The 26,176-nt window shown below is 36.8% G+C and overlaps 2 protein-coding genes across 2 annotated transcripts in view; one reads left to right on the forward strand and one right to left on the reverse strand.

The window, feature by feature from the left end:
• Positions 1-496: 496 nt before the first annotated feature.
• On the forward strand, positions 497-4,689 carry LOC134826224 (uncharacterized). Its single transcript, XM_063838520.1, has 4 exons — positions 497-670; positions 3,875-4,002; positions 4,136-4,211; positions 4,494-4,689. Exons 1-4 carry the CDS (start codon positions 508-510, stop codon positions 4,640-4,642), a joined length of 516 nt encoding a protein of 171 aa, XP_063694590.1. The 5' UTR covers positions 497-507; the 3' UTR covers positions 4,643-4,689.
• Positions 4,690-4,744: 55 nt separating this feature from the next.
• Positions 4,745-26,176, reverse strand: part of LOC134826223 (RNA-binding protein 10-like) — a 28,791-nt gene continuing 7,359 nt past the window's right edge. Inside the window, exons 2-16 of the mRNA XM_063838519.1 lie at positions 23,143-23,177; positions 22,497-22,811; positions 21,865-21,928; positions 21,480-21,553; positions 21,072-21,158; positions 20,273-20,336; positions 20,064-20,135; positions 19,667-19,827; positions 19,288-19,507; positions 9,020-9,111; positions 8,760-8,883; positions 5,932-6,107; positions 5,494-5,760; positions 5,120-5,298; positions 4,745-4,988 (exon numbers count right to left, since the gene is read on the reverse strand). Coding sequence (XP_063694589.1) covers positions 5,152-5,298; positions 5,494-5,760; positions 5,932-6,107; positions 8,760-8,883; positions 9,020-9,111; positions 19,288-19,507; positions 19,667-19,827; positions 20,064-20,135; positions 20,273-20,336; positions 21,072-21,158; positions 21,480-21,553; positions 21,865-21,928; positions 22,497-22,811; positions 23,143-23,177 — 1,898 coding nt within the window. The 3' untranslated portion in view covers positions 4,745-4,988; positions 5,120-5,151. The remainder of the gene's footprint in view (positions 4,989-5,119; positions 5,299-5,493; positions 5,761-5,931; positions 6,108-8,759; positions 8,884-9,019; positions 9,112-19,287; positions 19,508-19,666; positions 19,828-20,063; positions 20,136-20,272; positions 20,337-21,071; positions 21,159-21,479; positions 21,554-21,864; positions 21,929-22,496; positions 22,812-23,142; positions 23,178-26,176) is intronic.

Raw genomic sequence — 26,176 nt, forward strand, 5'->3', positions numbered from 1 at the left:
GTTATTAATTTTTGTGATGGAGCTCACAGTTATATACTGTGATTGTCAGAGCACAGAGAGCCTCTCTCTCTTTCCTTGCCTCTCAACATCATTAAATAGTATCGTCACATGATAGTGGTGTGCATTGTACAACTACATGTTTGGTCTGTTTCAGTGGTTGTGATTGCCGTATTCGTTTAACTTTAAGTAGTTCCAACTATCTAATAGCCTCCGAGTCGTTAATATCGCGGTAAAGTAGTATAATTATCTTATTCTTACGTTAGATATGCCATTTGAGAATTCGGCTGTGTTACTATTAGTTTTGAATTGATAAATATGCTGATTTTTTGTCTTAATAATATTTACTGTCTTTAGATAGAGCTAGACGGAAAGAGTATTATGTCAATTTAACTTTAAGGTTATCCGTTTATTTATTTAAGTTGGCTTATCGGATCATTGATAAGTTATTTTATGTTCGATTTATTAATCATTTGAATAAAGTCTTTGTACAAGGTGCCCAGGAGCAATATGGCGGCTGTAGCACGGAAGCAGATAAAACTATATGTGGTGTTGATTCTTAGTTGGATAGCAATCAGTACCACACTAGAAATTCAGAAGGTAGAGGTGGATGTTTGCTCGGAACCCTACCCACCAATGCCTAATTTCTACTACAGCGAGACACAAACCAATGGTGAGATTATGTCACCTGGTACCCGCCAACTTCATAAACTGATCTGTCAACTGCTATTTTTCTAGATTTTGGTGTCCACTTTCTCCAGGATTAAGAATGTCGGGTAAACGAAATCTGCCAATCTGTCATTCTGTGGCACATTTCCTTCGAAGGATTATTAACTCCTTTTATGGCATAATATAGCCATTATTTGCGATTTCAACTTTATTTGAAACTTCAACACTTTGCCTCAATGATGACTGAACACGAAACAAGCCATAGTGAGTCCCTCGGACAAATTCAGATAACATTTAGATATCGTACTAAACGCACCATACAATATACCCTCTCCTACTCCTAACAGGTAACATTTAGATATCGTACTAAGGGGTCGTTCACATATTACGTAATCAATATTTTAGCAATTTTTACCCCCCTCCCCCCTTCCGTAATCAACCGTAATCAAGACCCAACCCCCCCCCCTCCTGACAGCAATATTACGTAATCATGGCCTGACCCCCTAAACGCACCATACAATATACCCTCTCCTACTCCTAACAGATAACATTTAGATATCATACTAAACGCACCATACAATATACCCTCCCCTACTCCTAACAGATATCGTACTAAACGCACCATACAATATACCCTCTCCTACTCCTAACAGATAACATTTAGATATCGTACTAAACGCACCATACAATATACCCTCTCCTACTCCTAACAGATAACATTTAGATATCGTACTAAACGCACCATACAATATACCCTCTCCTACTCCTAACAGATAACATTTAGATATCGTACTAAACGCACCATACAATATACCCTCTCCTACTCCTAACAGATAACATTTAGATATCGTACTAAACGCACCATACAATATACCCTCTCCTACTCCTAACAGATAATATTTAGATATCGTACTAAACGCACCATACAATATACCCTCTCCTACTCCTAACAGATAACATTTAGATATCGTAATTAACGCACCATACAATATACCCTCTCCTACTCCTAACAGATAACATTTAGATATCGTACTAAACGCACCATACAATATACCCTCTCCTACTCCTACTCCTACTCCTAACAGATAACATTTAGATATCATACTAAACGCACCATACAATATACGCTCTCCTGCTCCTAACAGATAACATTTAGATATCGTACTAAACGCACCATACAATATACCCTCTCCTACTCCTAACAGATAACATTTAGATATCGTACTAAACGCACCATACAATATACCCTCTCCTACTCCTAACAGATAACATTTAGATATCGTACTAAACGCACCATACAATATACCCTCTCCTACTCCTAACAGATAACATTTAGATATCGTACTAAACGCACCATACAATATACCCTCTCCTACTCCTAACAGATAACATTTAGATATCGTACTTAACGCACCATACAATATACCCTCTCCTACTCCTAACAGATAACATTTAGATATCGTACTAAACGCACCATACAATATACCATCTCCCACTCCTAACAGATAACATTTAGATATCGTACTAAACGCACCATAAAATATACCCTCTCCTACTCCTAACAGATAACATTTAGATATCGTACTAAACGCACCATACAATATACCCTCTCCTACTCCTAACAGATAACATTTAGATATCGTACTAAACGCACCATACAATATACCCTCTCCTACTCCTAACAGATAACATTTAGATATCGTACTAAACGCACCATACAATATACCCTCTCCTACTCCTAACAGATAACATTTAGATATCGTACTAAACGCACCATACAATATACCCTCTCCTACTCCTAACAGATAACATTTAGATATCGTACTAAACGCACCATACAATATACCCTCTCCTACTCCTAACAGATAACATTTAGATATCGTACTAAACGCACCATACAATATACCCTCTCCTACTCCTAACAGATAACATTTAGATATCGTACTAAACGCACCATACAATATACCCTCTCCTACTCCTAACAGATAACATTTAGATATCGTACTAAACGCACCATACAATATACCCTCTCCTACTCCTAACAGATAACATTTAGATATCGTACTAAACGCACCATACAATATACCCTCTCCTACTCCTAACAGATAACATTTAGATATCGTACTAAACGCACCATACAATATACCCTCTCCTACTCCTAACAGATAACATTTAGATATCGTACTTAACGCACCATACAATATACCCTCTCCTAACTCCTAACAGATAACATTTATGATATCGTACAAACGCACCATACAATATACCCTCTCCTACTCCTAACAGATTAAACATTTAATATAGTACATAACGGCCATACAATATACCCTCTCCTACTCCAAACAGATAACTCTCCTACTCCTAACAGATAACATTTAGATATCGTACTAAACGCACCATACAATATACCCTCTCCTACTCCTAACAGATAACATTTAGATATCGTACTTAACGCACCATACAATATACCCTCTCCTACTCCTAACAGATAACATTTAGATATCGTACTAAACGCACCATACAATATACCATCTCCCACTCCTAACAGATAACATTTAGATATCGTACTAAACGCACCATACAATATACCATCTCCCACTCCTAACAGATAACATTTAGATATCGTACTAAACGCACCATAAAATATACCCTCTCCTACTCCTAACAGATAACATTTAGATATCGTACTAAACGCACCATACAATATACCCTCTCCTACTCCTAACAGATAACATTTAGATATCGTACTAAACGCACCATACAATATACCCTCTCCTACTCCTAACATATAACATTTAGATATCATACTAAACGCACCATACAATATACCCTCTCCTACTCCTAACAGATAACATTTAGATATCGTACTAAACGCACCATACAATATACCCTCTCCTACTCCTAACAGATAACATTTAGATATCGTACTAAACGCACCATACAATATACCCTCTCCTACTCCTAACAGATAACATTTAGATATCGTACTAAACGCACCATACAATATACCCTCTCCTACTCCTAACAGATAACATTTAGATATCGTACTAAACGCACCATACAATATACCCTCTCCTACTCCTAACAGATAACATTTAGATATCGTACTAAACGCACCATACAATATACCCTCTCCTACTCCTAACAGATAACATTTAGATATCGTACTAAACGCACCATACAATATACCCTCTCCTACTCGTAACAGGTAACGGTTTAGAGTGCTATGAGTGCGAGGTAGCGAATACTAGTGAGATCAGTGACAAGACCTGTAACATTAGTAACTGCACTGGAACTGGACCGGCTGGCTCTTTACCTACTTGTTACAGATGGGAGGTAGGAGCCTCATTTCATTCTCAATATTGGGATCCTTCTCTTTCTATCATGAGTAGCAACAACTAGTCATAATATAGGCAAAAATAAATTCTTCACGAACCATATTATCATTCAATACATTTTATCTGTTCAGTTCACCTATAAAGGTATTGATAAGAATCTGATAAGAACCGGGTGTTCAGTGAACTGTTCCTCTATCAACTACAAACGTAAGTAATCATTACAACATTTACATTAAAAGGAATGTGAGACTAAATTTAAGTATAATAATAAGGCAGGAGTTTAGTACTGAGATCTGTAGAGATCAGAGGTTACCTTTATCTATTTGTAGATAGAGATTATTTTTAACCGTAGTTAATTCCTCCCGGTAGGATAATTAAACATGAGCTGTGGATGGAGAGTTTAATAGTTATTTAAATGGAGAAGCTGTTCGATTTTCAAGAACACGTTGCTTTTACTGAAAATAGCATTTATTAATCTAATCATTTCAGAATACATGTGCAGCGGCGTGGGTGAGAAAGTATTTGAGAAATGTGACTTCACCATGTGTTCAGGAAACAAGTGCAACTCAGCATTCCTATCTTCCTACAGTAGCATACTTCTAGTTCCTCTATTATTTCTTACATACTTCCAGTACTGACCCCAGTTCTACAGAAAGTACATTACTAGTGTGCAGTGTTAAGCGCTGATATTTGTAATTTTGAGCAGGATTTGAATTTATTCGAGAAAGGCTTGACAGTGATTAAGTTAAGATGAAATAGAATGTGAACTACAAAATAACTAGAGTCAAAATATTTAAAACATGAGTAATGACCCCAAACGAAGAGGATTTAATAAATATCTGATGCACATGACCCTTTGATCTTGAAATAAAACTTTAAATAAGAAGTCTTCAAGCAAGAGATGAGTGCAAATCTTTTAACCAATTGACTTCGATCTTTTCTTCGCAGACTGTCCCAATCTACTCGCGTAGCTTCTATGTTGCTCTGACAATTGATTAATTGATAAATTTGAAATGATTTCATTTTTCACCTATACATATTTTCATAATTGTTTATTTTTGTCAGCTTATTTCAGATGAAAAACAGAGTTTTACTTCCAACAAATCACTCCTCACCTTGTAGTGTATCCACTCAAGACAAGTCCCCCTCATCGTCTCATGAACTTAGCTGGAGGAGCAGCAGGGTCTGCTCCGAACTTGTTCCTCCGCTCAGCCGCTCTGTCCCTGTAGTCTAACACTGAGGAGTCTGTGTACCCTGCTGAGGACATCTTCTGTCGTTCTGCCGCCAGACTTGTCTGAGGAGCAAATCTTTAAATCTCATCTTTATCTAATAACTTATCTAATTAACTAGGAATTAACGGTCTAAAGTAATAAAGTTGTAAATTTGTAATAATTTCCTGCCCTGATAAATTATCTCGGAATAAAAAGGAAATTATCTCGGAATAAAAAGGAGTTTTTAATAACTGTAATTATAAGAATAAACCGCTTACTTTGTGGAGGTCTGATAGTTCCTGATGTCGCCTCAAATTATCAACTGATGGGAACTTCCTCTTACAGAGTAAGCACGCGATAGCAGATAAGTCTTCATATTTACTGTTAATCTGTTCGTCAGTCATAACAACAGGAGCGGTGGCGATGTTGGTGATGGGGAATATGGAGGGAGGAAGAGGGGCTGGAACCCCTGGTTGCTGGGTCTGTTGGTAGACAGGGTCTGCGTAGTCTTGAGCTATCTTCAGGGCTATACTGTTCCCAGATTGCTGCAAGGAGGGTCGTGTTGGAAAAATTGTTTTAATTTTTACACATGGCACAAATTAGTGGTGTTTGTAGATGGTACAATGATTATGAATTTAACGAAATGAAAATTATACTTTTCAGTAAAGATGGTCCGGGTAAAATATTTGGAGGCCAACACAGGAAGGTAAACTTACCACAACAGGAGCCTCTGGCTGGGGTTGCTCGGCTTCCACTTTCGGAGGGTTAGCCTTAGCTTGTTGTCTGTTTTTAGCCTTAGCCCATCTCTCCATGTCTTTCTGTATCTTCTTAGCGTTCATAGCTTTCGTAGCCTTGATATTACTTGATTTACCCTTCTCGGCAGGGTCTGACGCTGAAATTATTGCTTCATTATTACTGAGGTGATTTTGATTCATACATTATCTAGCACTCAGAATTAGTGATCATTTTGGTGGATATGATATAACACTGTTCTTTAAATTGGACTAAACCCCCGACAGTATTCTTATCAAATATCAATAGTATTCCTATTTTACGGAGTACGTGAGGGCTTAGTTTACAGAGTTACATTGCACGCAAATATTGAGTTATATTTCAATAGTCCATTTGCTGTAGCCAGCTCTCAATTTCATTTTACTCTACGAGCGTAATGTGGGTCATTAAAATGAAGTATGAGGTTGTCGTAGCGGAACAACTCGTATAATTGGAATAATCTGTTTTGGAAAACAGAAATCATTTGTACTGAATACAAAGGCACATTTATGAGCTAGCTAATGTATGAAATTGAGGGATAGAGGCCACAGCTAGAGCAATTGACATTCATACAAATGGATAATGGATGCTTGGAGCGTAGGTAAACCATATTTATTTGGGTACGTAACAGACAACAGTAGGTGGTAACCTAGTAACAGTTTCAAGTTTTAATTAGTTAGCTGCTACAGAATAAATTAGAATTTGGGATTATAGCCTATTCAATAACCAATGAATACATTCTTAAGTTAGATGTAACAACACCACGTGTAGTCACATTCATGTTTTTCTATCACGTAGCCTGGATCAAGTTGACACCACTAGAGCAAAAGTGATCCGATACAGCGATTCTGTGAGACAAGTTAAACTGAGGTGTCAAGCAGGATCAGTTAGGTCCCGTATCATGTGCTCAGATCACTAGATCAGATCACCACGCTAAGCTACAGAGGATAACAAGCACTGACCATCATAGGTAGCAGTATTTAAACCTACCACAATCTCACCTAGATTATCAAGCTATCTCCTCTGTATAACATTAATACAACAACTTCATCCACAAAATCAACTACTTAATGAATACCTTTACCCCATTTTTCCCATCTGAGTTCCTCTCCACAGTCCCAACGAGACAGTCCTTTTTCAGTGTGGAACCCTCTTCTCTCCCAGTTGCACAAGAACCTCTCTCTACCCAACCTCTTCCTATTATTTCCACTACTCAACCATCTCCAGTCAACCCATTCAGACAATACGCCACCAAACTTGGTTACCCTGACAACCTGATAACCAGAGTACTCAACGATTTGGGACAAGATTCTGAAACCGAAGAGCTCCTATCTCACCTAATCAGTCTACAGGACATGCTCTGTCCTAAAGATTCTACTGTTCGGAGACGAAGAGATGCTACTGACCTCCCTTCTTACATGCTGGCACAAGATTCTTTCTACAAAGGGAAAGAGAGGATGCCTTTCTGGGTATGGGTCAAACGTGAAACTATCGGTGTTAACATGTCTGCCAATCCTCCCCACAGACGTGCTGGAAACAGAAGCAGAACCAGCTCCCCTTCTGCTGCTGATGCCTCTTCCAACCTTACTACATTGAATCAACAAACTCTATAATTTAGGTTGCAGAGAAGTTATCAGATTTGTTTATCGCAACTGTATCAGTCAATCATCTTACGTGACATTTATAATACATTCTCTATACAATATTAACATTGCTCTCCAAACACGTCTTCTTCTTCGTAGGGGGCTGTGTGACGTCTGATTCAGTAGACTGACTTCAAGAATATTAAACTGGGAAAATTAAAAGTAATAAGGAATTAATAACCTTATGACTTATTCTTACATCTAACGACCTCATGGAATTAGAGCGATAGATTATAGAATCAGCTGTCCTCAAGGCTGAATTATGATTCGTTCAGTCTCATAGTATACTTGCAATGTTCGCTTTTATACTTACGTTCGTATTTTCTCTAATACTTTCGAGTAAGTAACACGTTTAAAATCCTTTCACTCAATTGAATGGTTTGTTGTTTATAATGTAACCATTACATTAACATGACGTCTCTCAGTCCCAACTGACTGGACGACAGTAAAACGGAAAGAACTGATAAAGCACGTCTTGGACACTTCACCGATACAGATAGAAACTAACCCTATAAACTCTGGAAGCTCCTGTCCAGTTATAGATCTAGATCTGTTTTCCATTTCAGAGAAGATAACTATCAATATAAGTATATCCAAAACTCCCAACAGTGTGAACTACAACATTAGAGTCTACTCTAGTACAGGAAACGAGAATTTATTGGCACATGGTATGATAAAGACAGAGGACACCACTCTCACGTGGGTGGTAGCTAAAGAGTCAGACCACCTTGTAATACACAGTGAGACATGTACACAGAAACATGTGTTTGCAGTGAGAAGGGACCAGATAACATGTTTTAGATTTACCGGACTAGATACTGCCTGAGCTCAAATATACAGAGTGATGAAGCCAGTTGGTAAGTTATACTTCCCTATGTTATGTAGATTCAATAATCTTTTCTTCACTGCCTCATTCAATTCAGACGCACCGTCATTGGCTCACAAACACATTTTAAACATTTAAATACTACACAGAATAATATAATTTGCTGAATATAACACAGATTATCATTATGATTGTAAATCACTAAACATTATCCAGGCGTTATATAACCCTTAAACCACAACTAAGATATCTGACTCACGTGTTATATAACCCTTTTAAACCACAACTAAGATATCTGACTCACGTGTTTCAGAGGAAGCAGCTGTTTGCTGGTCGGGCATTTGTGAGCTTGTTGCAGGTACCGTCTCATACTTCTGTTCCTTATCGTCCCAGTAGTAGTATTTCTCATCAGTTGGGTTGTAATAGTACTAAGAGAAGTGAAAGGATGACGTTTTCAAAATAAATTATACAGATGGTGATAATTAGACTAAGCTTTGGAAATAAAATCTTAATAATCGTACAATGACATCGATTTTAGTTGAAATATTAAAGTAAGGCACTTACCTTGGTTTTAGGATCGTAGTATAATCCTGACGACTGGTCGAAGTAGTAGCCAGACTTCTCATCCCACACGTAGGAACCAATAGTTTGTGGCACTGAAAGGGAGAACATTAAAGACATAACGCGTGACAAAACACGTGACATCTGGCAGTGATCATATTTTTACTGGATTGCACTCCAATATCTTGCTTAAAAGATTTGATCAAGTTTTTAGATTTTACTCAGTGTTTACAAAATATTTGTGAAAATGACGCGGACTGTACAAAATTCTTCTTACGGGTAAATGCCTCACAGAATGGCTAGCCTCACAGAATGGCCAAATTTGTAAATGTTTTTGTAACTAATTTTTTTATATAATACTGGTAGGTTTTGTGGATACCATATGAAACAAAAGTCTTCTGGCAACACTTCCTGTGGTGAAATCATTAACTAGGACCACATTTTCTGGCATAAATATGACTGTTTATGTAGAAATTTTGAGCACTGAAAATTTGTTTTCAAATTTTTGAACTAAGTTTACATTTTGGTGAGAACTTCTGGCACCAGTATGACAGAAGATGTTTAAAGAATAGTATTCATCAAACAAAACGAACATTGTTCAATATAGGAAGAAAAAAATGCTAAAATGGCTACACGCCTCACAAAATGGCCAAAATATGCCTCACAAAATGGCCAACATTTAAAACTCCTTTTATTCAATGAAACAATAAGTCTAAAGTATTCACAAGCTATTTATCATACAATAACACCCCAGATGGAGTGTTTTTACAGCCGAATGAAGGTTATAAATCATGAAATCAGGGAATATGAACAACGCCACACAAAATGGCCATTTTTGGTGTAGGAAATTATGCCCTTTTTATTCAGTTCTAAGAAATTTCACCTATATGGGGGTGTTAACAAGGCATATTTATACCCGCAGCATGCCTGAAACAAGAGCCAAAGGTTTTAGAAAAATAAAATTTTCTCGTTTTCATTTTTTTTTGGCCATTTTGTGAGGCATTTTTTCTTTTTTGTGAAATAATTTTTCACAGCTCAGTTTTTTCGTGAGTTTTAGGTTATTACCCCATTCCTTAATAGGTTTTCTAACAACGTGTGGTGATAGAAATTTAAAAAGTATCTCCATCAAAAAATTATAGAAATTCAGATTTGGCCATTCTGTGGCCAAAGCCAGGTAGCGCAGTTGGTTAGAACGCCTGTCTTACAATCGTTAGGTTGCGAGTTCGAAACCCACTGACTGCCTGGTCGTGGGGTGAGCGTCGTCGACGTTCAGCTAAGGATCATGAGTGGTCTATGCAGCCCCCCGGTCTACTCAGCCGAATACTCGAGAAATCGGGTGTGAGGGTTAAATGAGGAGCTGCACATTGCAGCAAAGTCTCGGACGAAGAAAGTATGGTACACACTACCTTAACCGTCACTGGCCAAAAAGATCCTTCGGCTTCCTGTAATTGGCTGGTTGCACTTGTGTAACATTGTGGCTGTTGGAATACACCGAAGTAAAATAAGTGTCTAGATAAAAAAAAGAAAAAAAGTGAGGCATGTTTTTTTGGAGGAAGATTTTCCGGCCAATTTTTCTCAAAGAAAAAATGGTTATGAGATTAAATCAACCCCCGAGAAGAAAAATATGAGTTTCAACTTAGCTTCTTATGAGATAAAAACTGGAATAAAATGTGTTTTGTGATTTTGAGAGACCTTCCTTTTTTTTGGCCATTCTGTGAGGCATATACCCGTAATGTTTATATTGTTTGAGAAAACATCTTATTTCAAACAGCAGGGATTCTTGGACCTCACGATAATCTCTCCTTATTAGACTAGAAATTGTGAGGTAACGTGGGAATGTAGGTATGGAATGTGAATTGGTTATTAGATAAAAGAAAAATGTGCTGCGATCTGAGGAGATCTGAGATCTCTTGAATTTTTCATTGTATCATCTGTTCAATTTCATGTCCATTGTCCGGGCATTATCATGCTTAACAAACATAAAGAATTCGTGAGAGAAAAAGTAAGATTATAGAGATATTACAGTTGATATTTCGAGAATTGTCAAAAACGAATCACAGAAGATTTTTTAACACCGATTACAAAAGATTTGTTACCATTTAATTATATAATTAAAATGTAAGACTTATGAAATATTTCATACTATATGAGTAATAGTCGTACAGCGAATAGAATTGACTGTTATGATTTTAAAACATTATATACTAATATTCCGCATGATGATCTTTTTGATAAAATTTCCTGTTTAATTGATATGATGTTTGATTCAAAAAGCGTTAATTTTGTTAAAGTAAGTGATAATTTAAAGCGTGTGTCGCGCTATATTGATTATAAAAATAGTGGGTTTTGTTTTAGTCGTGATAATATTAAAAAGTCATTAAGATATCTATTAGATAATATATTTGTTAAATTTAAAGGTAATATATACAAACAGATTATAGGAGTGCCAAATGCCAATGGGTTATGATCAGTGATTGTGCACCATTTTTAGCAAATTTATACCTAATGTTCTATCAATATAAATATGTTCGTGATTTGATAACAGTAGATAGTAATCATAAACAATATTTTAATTCAATCGCCTTTTTCTGTAAAAAATTTTTCTGTAAAATTAAAATTTTGAAAATTTGTTTTGATGAAGAAGGAGCAAATTTGATATTTAACGATTCTGAGTCATTCTTCAAATATCTTTTTGTTGTTATTCTTCAGCTGTTCTTTTGTTGTATCTTTGCATTACGGGTATCGGCCTTACAAAATGACACGAAAAAGGAGATGGCTCTGAAATGCACAAAAATGAGTTTTGTTCATGTTTTATTATCCAGATAGGTAGTTCAACAGGTATATTTTTCTTCCCGGGGGTTGATTTGATTGAAAACCCGTAAATTTTGCGATAAAAATTGTCATCTTTGAAATCTTCCAAAAAAACATGCCTTACAAAATGACAATTTCGTCACGGCTGTCATTTTTTAACAGCAGCCTATAGAAATTTGATTTCACCTAGGACAGTTAGATAAATATAATAGATTGAAGATTAGAATAGCTTTTACAGGAAAAAGGATGATTAAAAAATGTTGGGCAATTTCGCGTGAGATAGTGCCTTACAAAATGACAACCCAAAACGGCATCACTTCAAATCCGATTTGGGAAAAAGTTTCATTATTCTTTCACGTGTCTTACTGTTAGATATATATGTTGTTTATATTATACCAGTTCTGTTTTTACCAAAATATATTTAAAAAGGAACATTTTTTATACTTTGAAAAAATTTAAAAAATGTCATTTTGTGAGGCGTAAAAATCATTTTTTGTTTTCATACTTGAACACAGTATTTGGTTATATTTGATATTTTCTATGACTGGATAGATCACTTTTCAGTGTTTAGTTAACGTTTAACATGTTTTAGGAGTTGTTATTACTCTCTGCTTTCACAAAATAGAAGCTTTATTTCGTTGAGTTTTGAAATCAGAGTTTGAAATCAAAGAGTTTGAAATCAAAGTTTTGATATCAGAACTGCACTTTTTTAATGCTACTTGATTGTTAACTGTCAGATTATGATTATTTTTAACTCCTTCTTGTATTGACTGTCTCTGATCCATTTAAGATGATGAAAATAATTCAATCTGAAACATTGTTATTTTGTAAGGCTTTTCGGTGTCATTTTGTGAGGCATTTTGATCAAAATTGATGATCAAACAAACACATTTAGGCTCATCATGAGCTTACTGGGTTTAAGAATACCAATAATTAGGCAAGGGGCATCCAATATAAATATGCCATCTTTGTATCATAAAATAAAACTGTCATTTTGTGAGGCATAACACTGTCATTTTGTGAGGCTAGGTCATTTTTTTGTCATTTCTTCTACCAAAGTCACTAAATCAGTTTTTTTATTTGACCAGAGTAGTCTTTGATTGACATAAGTCATGGTAGTACCTGGTTTTCTGGGGTTAAATTCAAAACTTTGGTCTCCATTCTGGGTAACAGTTAGGCGGGGCAATGACTGAACAGCAAAAACGTCCATATTTATGTAAGAAATATAGATTCTATGTCATTATCATTCCTTGGGAAGTGTTAATTAATGCTTTTTCTTTCATACAGTAAAAGGAATAGGGTTCAATGTATAGGGAACCTAAGCTACAGCATGGTCTATGTGGGCTGTCATTTTGTGAGGCCTGTCATTTTGTAAGGCCGATACCCGTAGTAATATAATTTTGGTGTTCAGTAATGTTTTAAAATGTTGGGGGGGGGGGGGGGGGGGGGGGGCAACCATATTAAAGTATATTAAATGCAATAACTCCAGTTATTTCAATTTTAATGAAGTCATTTTGGCTTGTATTCCGAACCGAGATATTATGTGCAATTTTCCCAATTTTGTTCATGGAGGTCTTTTTACTTAATATCCACTATATTCAACAAACACTGAGTTATATCTTTCACATAGAGCTAGTCTCATTAAAAAATATTGAAATTTTATCGAATTTGGGCAAAAGCGAATTTGGGCAAAAGCGTTTGCCCAAATATGGGCATATCTTTTAAAGCTCATAGCTCAGCCAATTTTTGACCAATCTGGACGGAAATTCATGTACTAGTCATAAAACAGGCTTATCTTGCGAATCTGAGTGAAAAATATAGTTCATCATGTAAATCTTAACGAAGAATATAAATCTTCTAATTGTAGGTATATTAAAGTATATTAAAATGTAGGATTTTTTCCGATTTTGACACGGGGATATACTTTAATATACTTTAATATGGTTGCCCCCCCCCCCCCCCCCCCAATGTTTAGACAATTTTGTTTTCCTAACTATATTTATTCAGGACGTTACAGAAGGAATTGATTTAATGTAGTTGGAGAGTCCTAACTCTCCTCACGTCAAAAATGGCGTTTCTCTTGTATCAAATATGACCGTAAACGATTATATCTCTACAATTATATCTCTACAATTTACAAAATATGCTACAGACAATAATGAAAATGAAATAACTAAAAAGAGCATCAATAATAAAATCATTCGTGAAGATAACGTATGAAAGTCAGATAAAGTTTGTAAAGTCCCGACCACTTCCTCTAATGATGAAACAGATATCTTGTACAGGTCTGCCGACTGTCATAGGTGTATACAGTTTCCAGAAGATTCCGAATCTCAGTTCGCTATGACGGGAAATGCAATATCTTACCAATACCATCTAAATGCCATTCAAAATTTCGAGCATTTCAAAGATAAGTATATGTTGTCTCTCCCCGATAAGCCGCCAATCAGGGACACATTCCTCTAAATACGGCCTCTTTGCTCGTCTGGCAAAAAGATTAAGCGAGACCCTTCCTCGCTGTTGGGTGGTCAGAAGATGTGATGGTCCTGTCAACTGTCAAGTCATTTTTTCTTTTTTTTTTGTCTTTTTTCCAATTTTTTCTAATTTTTTATTTAATTTTTTTATTCAAAAAAAGATGCAACCAGCCAAAACCAATGGTACCCGTCGGAATCCTTCAACTGGCAAGAGTATTCCTAATATTGTGTCCGAGAAGGTCATGATTTGTCCCTACCAAGCTCTAACATCGCTGTTTGTTAACCAGTAGCCTCCTCTAAAGGTAAATTGTTAGGGGCGGAGGCCGACAGTCATGTATGTAGGAAACAATTTCGAGACCACTCTAAATAGGCAACATTGGTAGATTAAGGGGGGGGGGGGGTTCACCCTGTTTTTTTTGTGAAACTTGGTTTCGAGATAGCAGACCAACAAACTAGGACCGGTTGGCGGCCAAATTCCAAAATTTGCAAAATTCAGAATTTGGCCGCCAAATTTTTAAAAAGGCCTAACTCAAAATTCTGTCCCAAAACTTAAGGTCGAAATGCGATTCTACGTCGATTCTGAAAATTTCATGTAAAAATATTGAAACCCTATTGAGTTCTATTGTTTTGAGCGAAATCAGTTTTGCAAATATCGCGAACTGAGATATGGGCGATTTTGTTCATTTTTTGCGATTATTTGAACACAGAATCCACAGTTAGGTAGATACTGAGCTGATAATCATAGATAATGTGTAGTATAGGCTTACCTTCCATATAAAGTTGGTTTCATTCAAAAATATTGATAATTGACCAATTTATGGGCCAAAATTGATCAAATTTGGTGCGTATGCCCAAATATGGTCATATGGTTTTTGGCTCATAATTCAATCATTTTTTGTCCAATCTTTATGAAAATTCATATACGAGTTAGGACCACTAGCTACAAGTAGAGCACCTAAAATCTGGATTTTGGGCATGTTCAGGGTATTTGGCTAAATTGGGCCTAATTTGGACCAAATATGGGCGTGGCTGCCCCGTGGGCACCGTTTGGCGGTTGGGATCCGGGACCCCCTCAAAAGTTCGGTCACTGGTCCTAGTTTGTTGGTCAACTGCTATCTCGAAACCAAGTTTCACAAAAAAATCAGGGTGAACCCCCTCCCCCCCCCCTTAATCTACCAATGTTGCCTATTTAGAGTGGTCTCGAAATTGTTTCCCACTTGGTCCTACATACATGACTGTCGGCCTCCGCCCCTAAAAACTTACCTTTAGAGGAGGCTACTGGTTAACCCCCCCTTAAAGCAAAGTCTTCGAAACTCTCAAAAAATCCAGTTATGTCTATCAATCAGTTTCTACTTTTTCATCATATCAGCACGGGAAGTGACAGCAAAATTCGTCTTAACATTTCGCGGAGCATGAGACTGGGTTCTAGATGCAGATGGTGCAGGTCTTTTGTTGCTGACTTCTTTGAATTCCCCTCTAGACAGTTTCTCCAGATGATCCCGCAGGGCCGAGCTCCTGTTTATCAACAACACTGGGTTTAGTGCCGAGTTCAACACAGGCAACCCAAACCCGTAAAAAAACGCTTGGGTGACGTCTGATTTGTCGTCAGAACTTTCACAAGGCACGTTCCACCACCAACCATCAGCAATGTAGAAGAAGGAAGGCAGTGCACAAACTACTGCAAGAGCTGTGATCTGGATTATTGTGACAGTCATCTGGGTCATCTGGGCAGTGTTTCCGCCTATCTTGTCACGATAGAGGAAAAACAGCTGAGCAACTGTACTGATGACCATGATTACAATGGGAATTAGGAAGCTAACCATCAGCACAAAGATGTAGAACCATGTTTGGAGCCGAGCAAAGATAACGGGTGCTGGGTTGTTCACAAGAAGACGCCAAAAGTTATCCTTTATGAACAACGCGGAATCCGAATTATCATTCGGTGCGGAATCCGGATTAATGCATACAGAAGAAGGACGATCATTGGTAAAGTCTAGGAATTGCAAATTTGTCTGTGTGGATGTGATGGCAAGTACACTCCAAAGTAATCCCCAACAAATGATGGAGATGGCTACTGCAGGTTTATGGATTTGGAAGAAAGGTGAGCGAATGTTGATGGTTCTGACCACCGACAGCACCACTCCGATGAAAAGAGGCAGTCGGGTAACCACCGAAGTTATCACGAAACTAGTTGGAATCAGAAATGTGCTGTTGCGGTGACAACCAGCGGCTTTGCTATTGTAAGCTATCCAGATCTTTTCGGTTCTCTTTTCACAAGGAATCTTCCTAGCAGAGTAGTAGCTGGTTTCACAATCTTTAAGATAGGTCAGGCACAAGATGACGAAGTAAATCGCATTGAGTCCGGTCAAGATATCTGTTATTGCCATTACCCGATAGAGCACGGGCACGATTTTTTTTTTTACCCCAATAGAAACTTAAGGTTATGGAGCTTCCAAAGATTGCAGTAACTCCAGCCAGACAGAATGCAACCAAAAGAAGGACAGTTTCTCCGTAGAAAACTCCGTAGAATTCGATCATCTTCAGGCTCTGTCATGTAATATGTTCCTGATTAAATAAGTAACTATATAAGAAGTATATTTCAAAGTTTTCTTAAGCTTTTTTATGGACAACGTTTTATCATAATCAATACTGTAAACAGGTCTGAACAATGATGATTGAAGGCGTAGAATAAACCATCAAAGATAGTCATATTATGTATTACATCGATGTTTTGAACCACTGTTTTGACGATCATAACTATTTGGTGACATCCACGCATTTTCAGCAGGAACAGGTCATTTGATTGATCAATTAATTCAACGATGTCTCAAAATATATTCTTCGTATCTAGTGTTCTTACCGCAATTTTGAACTAATAATAAAGCAAAGGGCATGTAAAAACTCGTGACAAATCAGCGGTCCAAAAATCAATTCTTAACATAAGGCCTCTCATATAGTGAATGATAATAAAATAAATTGAAGTTAATTTATAGACAAAAAGCTACACGCCGATAAAACTTAGTTGAAGATAAACGCCTTCCTCTCCTTTCTCAGCTCATCACTCAAGATCTGAACTTCGTCTCTTATACTCGGCAGTGTTTAATTGTAGAGAAAGGAATATTGATAAGGGAGTACCCATATTAAGCAATCTATCTCTTTGTTCTCCATATTATCTCATTGTTGGGCATTGTTTTATCATATTGTCCTATCAAAACCTATATCTGTCCGTTTGCTAGCCAAACTTCGTGAGCGACGACTGGGCGGCTGATCTCAGTTCAACAAAAGGAACAAACGTTTTCAACGAAACATCAATTAGGTTGCAATTGGTAAGTGCTATGTTCTGGAGCGGCTGCATTGTCAACCTAAACTATATATAGATTGCATTGTGAAGTTAAACCTAATTTTGTGTGGAGTAAGAGCTTAGCAGGTTCTTGGTAAATACCGGGTAAGTCTTAAAGCAACCAGTTGAGCATTTTATTGTGTACTCCAAAAGTCCAAATTACCTGTTGGTCGCTAAGTAATCAACAAGATATGATATTCCACGTGTTTTCTCTCTTTATGAGCAATTACCTAGTCAGTGTTGATGTAATCAATAAAAAACTTCATATAAACAAAATATAATCATCCGAATTCTTATCATCCTGTTATCAATAATCCTTTTATTTGAAATAATTTTCGTGTTATCTCTGTCAGAGACTAAGTGATATTTTATCACCGCTCCTACTTTGAGCAGACTTGAAACTGTGATCAAATCTATACATATGTTTATGTGGATTGTGGATATTATATTATACTGATTGATTGATTGTGGTAATTTGTGTTTTATTTTAAACCAAAAGTCAGAAAAAATGCCAAAATCAGAAAATTCACGCTTAATAATTAACACGTTACAGATGTCAAATACAATAGAACTACTGTGTGGCTGGGTCACTTTGTCTCTGAGGACTTGCCACATAAGCCAAGGAGCCGGAGTGCTGTTTAAAGCCCGGATTTGAACTATCATTTGACTAATGTGTGATTACTGCACAATTGAGGATGAAATTATTCAACGGGTGATAAAGGAATTGAAATATGATCATTAATTAGTGAATACTGAATATAGGATTACAAATAACGGCCGCGAGAATTCAGCTCATGAATTTAACAGAGCATAAATTAACATATCCTTATATCTTTATAGTCCCAATCGCCTTAAAGATGACAGTATGTCTTGAACTAATAGAGGAGGGAGGGATCCGGCTACCAACGTTGTTCACGGAAAATTTAGGGTACATGGTCAAAATGGTGTTTTTTTCCCAGTGCAATTTGATTTTTCTTGAAAGTAAAGATCTTTGTGGTTATTAAAATTTAGGGTACATGGTCAAAATGGTGTTTTTTCCCAGTGCAATTTGATTTTTCTTGAAAGTAAAGATCTTTGTGGTTATTAAAATTTAGGGTACATGGTCAAAATGGTGTTTTTTCCCAGTGCAATTTGATTTTTCTTGAAAGTAAAGATTTTTGTGGTTATTAAAATTTAGGGTACGTATGGTCAAAATGGTGTTTTTTCCCAGTGCAATTTGATTTTTCTTGAAAGTAAAGATCTTTGTGGTTATTAAAATTTAGGGTACATGGTCAAAATGGTGTTTTTTCCCAGTGCAATTTGATTTTTCTTGAAAGTAAAGATCTTTGTGGTTATTCCACACCTATAAAGAAGTCTCTTATACGGTCGCGGTCCTAGTAAAAGCTGAAGAACTTTTTCAAAAGCCTTTTGGCAACACATCTGTAAATAATCAATGTGTCGATACGACGTAGTGTAAGGATACCAGAAAGTCTCGAGCTTCAAAAGCCAAGGTAACAGATGAAAGAACCTCACGACCACGGTATTGTTCAGGGGCACATGAATTTACCACAGTGGGGGAAGAGGGCTTATAGCTCCAATAAAAGTGTATTAGACTTTTTGTTTAAACTGAGCTTCCCAACCCAAAAACAATTTGCTGATAAACTTACTAGCTCCTTGAGCAGCAGTAGCGGGGTTTGGAGCGTCGTTTAGTGTCTCCACTGTTACATCGTGTTTAGTAGTTGCTGACCATTGAGCAGCTGCGATGGCTGCATCAGCTGCCTGGTTCTTCTCACCAGGTTCGCGTTGGTATGTTACTGTTACTTTCCGATTACTGATCTCAAATGGTGGGTCAAGTCTCTGAATTTTGTTCATCAACTCCTTCCCTTCCTGGTTATGATAAATTCCGTCAGAAGAACGAATCAAAAGTACAGCTTGATTCATATTAGAATAGGTTATATCTTCGAAAGTAGTGTGTAACTAGTAACTACGTAATTCATGCTACGAAGATCATAAACAAAATAAAACATCTCAATTTAAACTGCTTACCGCAACTGAGGTAACTTCTACGAAGCAGAATCCTCGTGATTTGTTGGTATATTTATCTGTTATGAGACGCACATCTTTTATGGGAACTTTAGTGAGATCCCGCAGTCGGCGCTGTACTTGCTCCTCTGTTGTGCGGTAGTCTAGTCCTCTGAACATCAGAACTGAAATTGGGGATAATCATATTTGTTGAGAGTTTAAAATGGCTATATCAAGCGGCGTGCAATCATAACGATGAAACAAAATTTAAGACACTTTTAAGCTCGCAAACCGTAAGAGGGGATAAAATTCAAGACACTTTTAAGCTCGCAAACCGTTAGAGGGGATAAAATTTAAGACACTTTTAAGCTCGCAAACCGTTAGAGGGGATAAAATTTAAGACACTTTTAAGCTCGCAAACCGTTAGAGGGGATAGCATCCTTGTCTTTACCATCTCCAGGGCTCTGTGACCGTAATCTTGGCTTCTCAGGAGCTGCAAATAAGGTGATCTTGTCAGATAAGTGACAAAAATATGAGATGAAACGCACGTCACTTACCCGGTCACCAAGTCTGTAATAAAGATAAAGTTTACCTCGTTCTTGCAGAGTATCTTATCTTAAATCTTCGTACCTTCTTCTTTCTCAGACTGACACGAATAACACGAGTCGCGGGCGTAGTGGTTCTTTTCTCCACACTGTCAAATATTAAAACTCTTAGTGTTTTGTTTCATCTCTTGTATTTCACTAGTATGTTGGTAGGCCCCTTCACATTCCTTTCGTTTAACCTCTGCTTCGGGCAAACTTACTAAACTGTGCATTTGATTGGATGTCTGAGCAATTCCGCCTTTGTCACTTACAATAATTTTGTTTGATTCTTGCTGTATAACTCACAGGTGACTACTGTTCAGGTCACTTTAACGACTTCAGTTAATATTTTCGAGTACTTTTAAACTCCTCCATTATGAATTTTGTGAATGGAAGTAAATGCTTTAGTTACGAACGGAGCGTTTTAATAGTTTATAATTAAAACCCCCATTTTTGGATACCTTCATGATTCAAATTGATGATAATGGGAAATATTTGGCGTACAAGGGTGGCCGTGATTGTAAGCTACTCTGCTGAAATTCACGCATGCAGCAATAATATATTATCAGGTCGTTCGAATTCGTTACGTTCGATCATATTCTGAGCCGCGCATATTAAAGCGCTAAAATCAGGGTCGTTTTTATGGCCATGCAAAGCAAAAACTAGCAATAGGGTTGCTAGTTGTTTTATTGTTTGTTTCATGGTTCATCATCGATACGTTTAGAGAGGATTGACTAGCCACTAGGTACTAGGGGGAGCGAGAAAATTGCTTTAGCTTTCTACTTGATTTTTTAGACCATGTCGCCTTGATCTATGCGCTGGATTTTGGATCTTAAGATACGTACCGGTGCGCAGATCCAATCCTTTTTGGGGGCAGCAAGGGGTTTGTTGAGATCCATAGTTAAGTGTTCTCCGGCGACCTTTAGCATACCCTGAGGTTTTCAACAATGAGACAGGGTGGTCAACAAACTAAGACGATCGTGACAAATGGATGAGTGACGTTCGACCGACAAAATGTTATTCTGCCGTTGAGATTACTCGTCTGAAACTGGACACCGCTGTGGAATATTAAGCACTTTTTCGGATTTGAGCGTTCTTCTTTAGACACTTTCATCTTCAGACAGATCCAACTTCTTCTCGTCATCAACATCTGCAGTCAATCCCGATCCTTCAAGGCTCGCTTGAGAAAGAAGAAAAAATAAAAAACACTTTTTGATCACAAATTGTAATAGGTCATGCTATTTGCAACCTACCCTGTTATGTCGGACCCATCTTGCAGCCTCGCTATCCGACTGGAACTCAACAAAAGCTGTTCCTGACTGAGTCGCTGAAATTTTAAAATATCAAAGAAGGAGACATTTTGAGTATTTTCTCGCCATTGTGTCTTTGTCCTGACTTCCTGCACTCACACAAGCTCAGCTCCTACGATCCGAGGTTCATTAAATCCGGGCTATCATTTGATAGAATGCTTTTATAATTACCATAGGCTATCTCCAAACGCACAAAGAATATCGCCGTTGCTTTGCTAGCCAGGTCATTTTTATAATCCACATGTAGTATGCACCCAATCCTACCTAAACGAAAAGCCCTTTTTAAACTTAAAAGACTATGTAAAATATGTTTCTTGAGGTGACAAACCTTTGTTGAAGATGACTCTGATGTCCCTAAATCTCATTCGTTCGTCCACCAGTTTTCTTCGAATCTATAATTGTTGGTATGATACCACGAGTTATATTATTTTGTATTTATTGCACAGTGCGCCTCTTGTTTCAATTAAGTTTTGGTCAGATTGATCATACTATTAAGTGTACCGCCTCGTTTAAAATATTCTTTGCTTCTTCCGTCTTTTTTCAGAGGATATTTTGACATCTAAAGAGTTTCTTTCCCTTCAAAGTTTCCGCTTTCCAGGAATAATCGGGACACAATTTAGCGCAACTCCAAGTAATAAAACGTTTCATTCCTGTTTCCATACTCTTGCGAGTCTGCTAACTGTCGAGTTAATTTTATCTGTAACTCTGTTTAACTTCCTTCTTCCACCTTCATTTGACAGAGCTGCTTAACATCTTCGTATACATATTATAAGTTATGGTTTGCATTCTCTTCTTGACAGCATGAATATGCAAGTTGTTCTCAACCTCTTAGTTGGCTCAAATCATATTTGAAGAAAAAGCCCAGCACATTAAGTTTAATAAGTCACTGAAGTAAATGTTGGACCAAGAAAGATGTTGCCAAATTGTGACTAGAAAAGAGATAATAGTAAAAAAACCCACATCGCTCTCTTTATGGAAAGACTTGAGCCCTTTCAATGTAACAATCCTCGGATCCTTCAGTTTCTCAAGTCTGCTAATAGCATTTGGCTTGCTCTCTGACTTATCTCGACTCTTTCGTCTCTCTCGGCTGCGAGTCCTGTCTCTGCCCCTGCTTCTGTCGCGGGACCGTCCCCTACTCCTTGACCTGCTGCGTCTCCTTGATCGACTGTGTCTCTCCTCGGATCTGCGTTCGTCTCTCATCAGCAATTGGTTTACTGTACTCTCCGCTATTGCTGTAATGTCAGAGGCACTGAGGGGCTTATCATCTGTCTGCTCCTGAGGGTATATAGGTTATCATTGATTTGTCGCCTTCTTGCTCCTGAGGGTATATAGGTTAACATTGTCGCCTTCTTGCTGCAATTCTTTTTTAAAAGGGACTATATAGTCAGTCAATGCCCACTGATGAGATAAAAGAATATGATTGTAAAAAGGGCGTGGCCTGTCACGTAAAATTATTATTGTTTAAAGATACATAAGATTTCAAACAATATCGTTCTTTAAGAAATAGCTGAAAGCAGTTGCAAGTTTTAAATTTAAGGCCTTTAATAAGATACCTTCGGATAGTCAGCATTGCTAATGAATGAAGAAAATCAAATTTAAAACTTACTGCAGGAGCTTGATTTTGCTGGTAACCATCGTAGCCTGAAAATTAAAGAGTAAAATTCTAAAGTTGGTAAATTTATAAGATATGATCACTGTAAGTGCACGAGATGACAGTTGAAAGAGAATATATACGCCGTGTTACTGAGACATTAGCTGTTACTTAATTAGAATTAGAATTAGAATTAGAATCAAATTTACACAGCAATACAATAAGAATAAAAAATAATTTAAGAAGCTTCAATCTGCTGTGCAGGACATTCAAGTCAGTCAAAAACTGTTAGCAGAACACCCTTCTAGGGACATAAGGATATAGTTTGTAAAACATAATGAGTAATAAATTAATGAGTGATAAAATAAGATATGATTTAACAGTGAACTGTGGGCATGAAGGTAACAATTAAGATTACATAGAATCATAGATGCCCACTTTGGAATTACGTTAGTAATGTTATTTACAGTTATACACAAAGAAGTATAGAACAATAATAGATTGGCAATGATAACAAATGGGAACGAATAAAGGAGATGTTTAGAGTTCTATACTTCTAGAAATAGGTCATATAACGCAGGGGGCCTTTCCACCAGACAAAAACTCCAGAACCATAAAATTTGTTTCAGTTGTCACATAGCTAGAGTGTAGAAATAGTCGAAACTATTGTTTATTTCATAGGATGAGACTCCTTGAATTACATCTGACATAAATTTAGATTTCATACATTGTGAGAATTTTACACTACATTCTATAGTCCTTATGTTCTCTGGAATTGTATTCCAACATTTTGCACCTAAATATGTAAAGGTTTTGTGTGTTCTGGATTTGTGAATATAAAGGTTGCACCTCTCAGCATCACGTGATCCTCCGGATACATAAGAAAATTTATCTGTGAATGATGATGGTGCAGCCTCATTAAGAATTTTATACATATACGTTGATAGATGGAGTTGTCTTCTTAAGTGTAAGGGTAACCACTTCATGTTTCGATATACATTTACTGATGGTTCCTGCGCTGCCAATGAACATCTAGAGCAATTTTTGCTACTTTCTTGTATAATATATCAAGAGAATTAAGTTTGGTTTTGGCAGCCCTACACCATATTATATCCAGGTAGTCAAATTGGGGGAGCATAAGAGCATTTACAAACATTTTTCTATATTTCAGTGGAAGAAGATTTTTCGACCTGTATAATGCCCCTATTCTTTTAGCAATTTTTGATTTCACATAATCAATATGGTCTTGAAAGTTCAATAAATTGTCTATCATGAGACCTAAATATTTTTGAGATTTAGTTTCTTCTATAAATAGGCATTCTTTTTCCAAATCCAGAGGGATTGACAACGTGTCCAGATTAGGTGATCTATCAAATACAATGAATGAAGATTTTGCAGCATTTAGTCTCAGCTTGTTGATTCTAAGCCATTCATACACAATTTTCATATCCTTAATTACATTCTCATATATGCCTCGGGAAATGTTATCAAAATATAGTGCACTGTCATCTGCAAATAAGTAAACAGTAGATTGTGTGCAATTTCTACTGAGATCATTTATGAATAAACTAAATAGAATTGGTCCTAATATGCTACCCTGTGGCACACCTGTTTTAACAGGGAGTGATGTGCTTACATTACCACGTATTTTGGTGTGCTGCTTTCTGTCCCCAAGGTAGCTTTTGAACCACTTTATGACAAAGCCATCAACTCCATAATACTTAAGTTTTTTTAATAAAATATTATGGCTTACTGTGTCAAAGGCCTTTTTAATATCTAAGAATACAATTGCAGGTTTCTTCTGTGATTCCTTAGACGTAAATATTTTATCAAATAGATTAAGCATTAGAAAAGTGGTGGAATGATCTTTTCTAAATCCATACTGATGGTTGGTAAGCAGTTTATTTGTTTCAACATACTCTGTAAGCTGTTGGTTAACAAAATATTCTATGCATTTTCCAAGTAGGGGGAGTATGGATATTTGCCGGTAGTTATTTGGATCATTAGGGTCACCAGTTTTAAGAATTGGAGTGACTGATGCAATTTTACATGCCAACGGCATTGTTCCACTTTTCATACTAAGGTTTATAATATGAGCTACTGGATCGATGATTTGGGGAATAATATACTTATATACTTTAATGGGCATGATATCGTTAATCGATTTATCTGATGGTATACTGAGTATATATTCTTTTACTTGTTCAACAGTCACCTCTTCGAATACAGAGAGTTTACAGTCTGTTGGAGGCGGCATATATTCTAGGAAGTCGTCTGAATCCTTTTCCTTAATTGATTCTTGTATTATTGTACCAACTGTGGCAAAATGCAGGTTAACTCCATTAACATTTAAGTTGCTTGGGGAAGAGCTACTTATTTTTCCAGGTAAGTTTGAAGCATGTTTGATAGTTTTCCAAATACCTTTCAAATCGTTTTTTGCACTTTTCACAGTAAGGTCCTGAACAATATTTTTACGTCTGTTTTCTTTGGATAATTTTGTCACATAGTTTCTTTGGGGACGATAGTTATCCCACGAAGTAGAGCATTTCTTATGTAGTTCACTTTTTCTGCATTTACATATTCCATTAATACACTTACACTTGAATTTGTTAAATTGTCCTAAACACTTTTTATACTTTCTGAAAAGCATCTTCTTCTTCCGTATTTCTGCCAACAGTACTTTAGAGGGATTACAAAGAAAGTTACTATTACACTTAATCTGTTTAGGTGGACAGTAATTATCATACGATTCCTGGATGTGATGATTAAGTCCATCTAGGGCATGGTCTACATTAGTACAGCTTAGAATATTACTGTAGTTACTGCAGGATCCCAGAAAATAGCTTAAGGCTTTTAGATTGTTTAAGGAGTGGTCTCTGATAAGGACCTTCTGGAATTTACTAGCTTTATTTACTTTAAAGTCGAGAACACATTTGAGCGCTTGGTGATCTCCTATTCTATCATCAAGTACTTTACACTCTATGAAATTAGAGTAACAGTTAGTCATGACAACATCTATTGTGCTCTGCGTTATTCTACCATCTAAGTT

Source organism: Bolinopsis microptera, chromosome 2 (genome assembly GCF_026151205.1).
Source record: "Bolinopsis microptera isolate Bmic1 chromosome 2, MBARI_Bmic_1.0, whole genome shotgun sequence".
Lineage (NCBI taxonomy): Eukaryota > Metazoa > Ctenophora > Tentaculata > Lobata > Bolinopsidae > Bolinopsis > Bolinopsis microptera.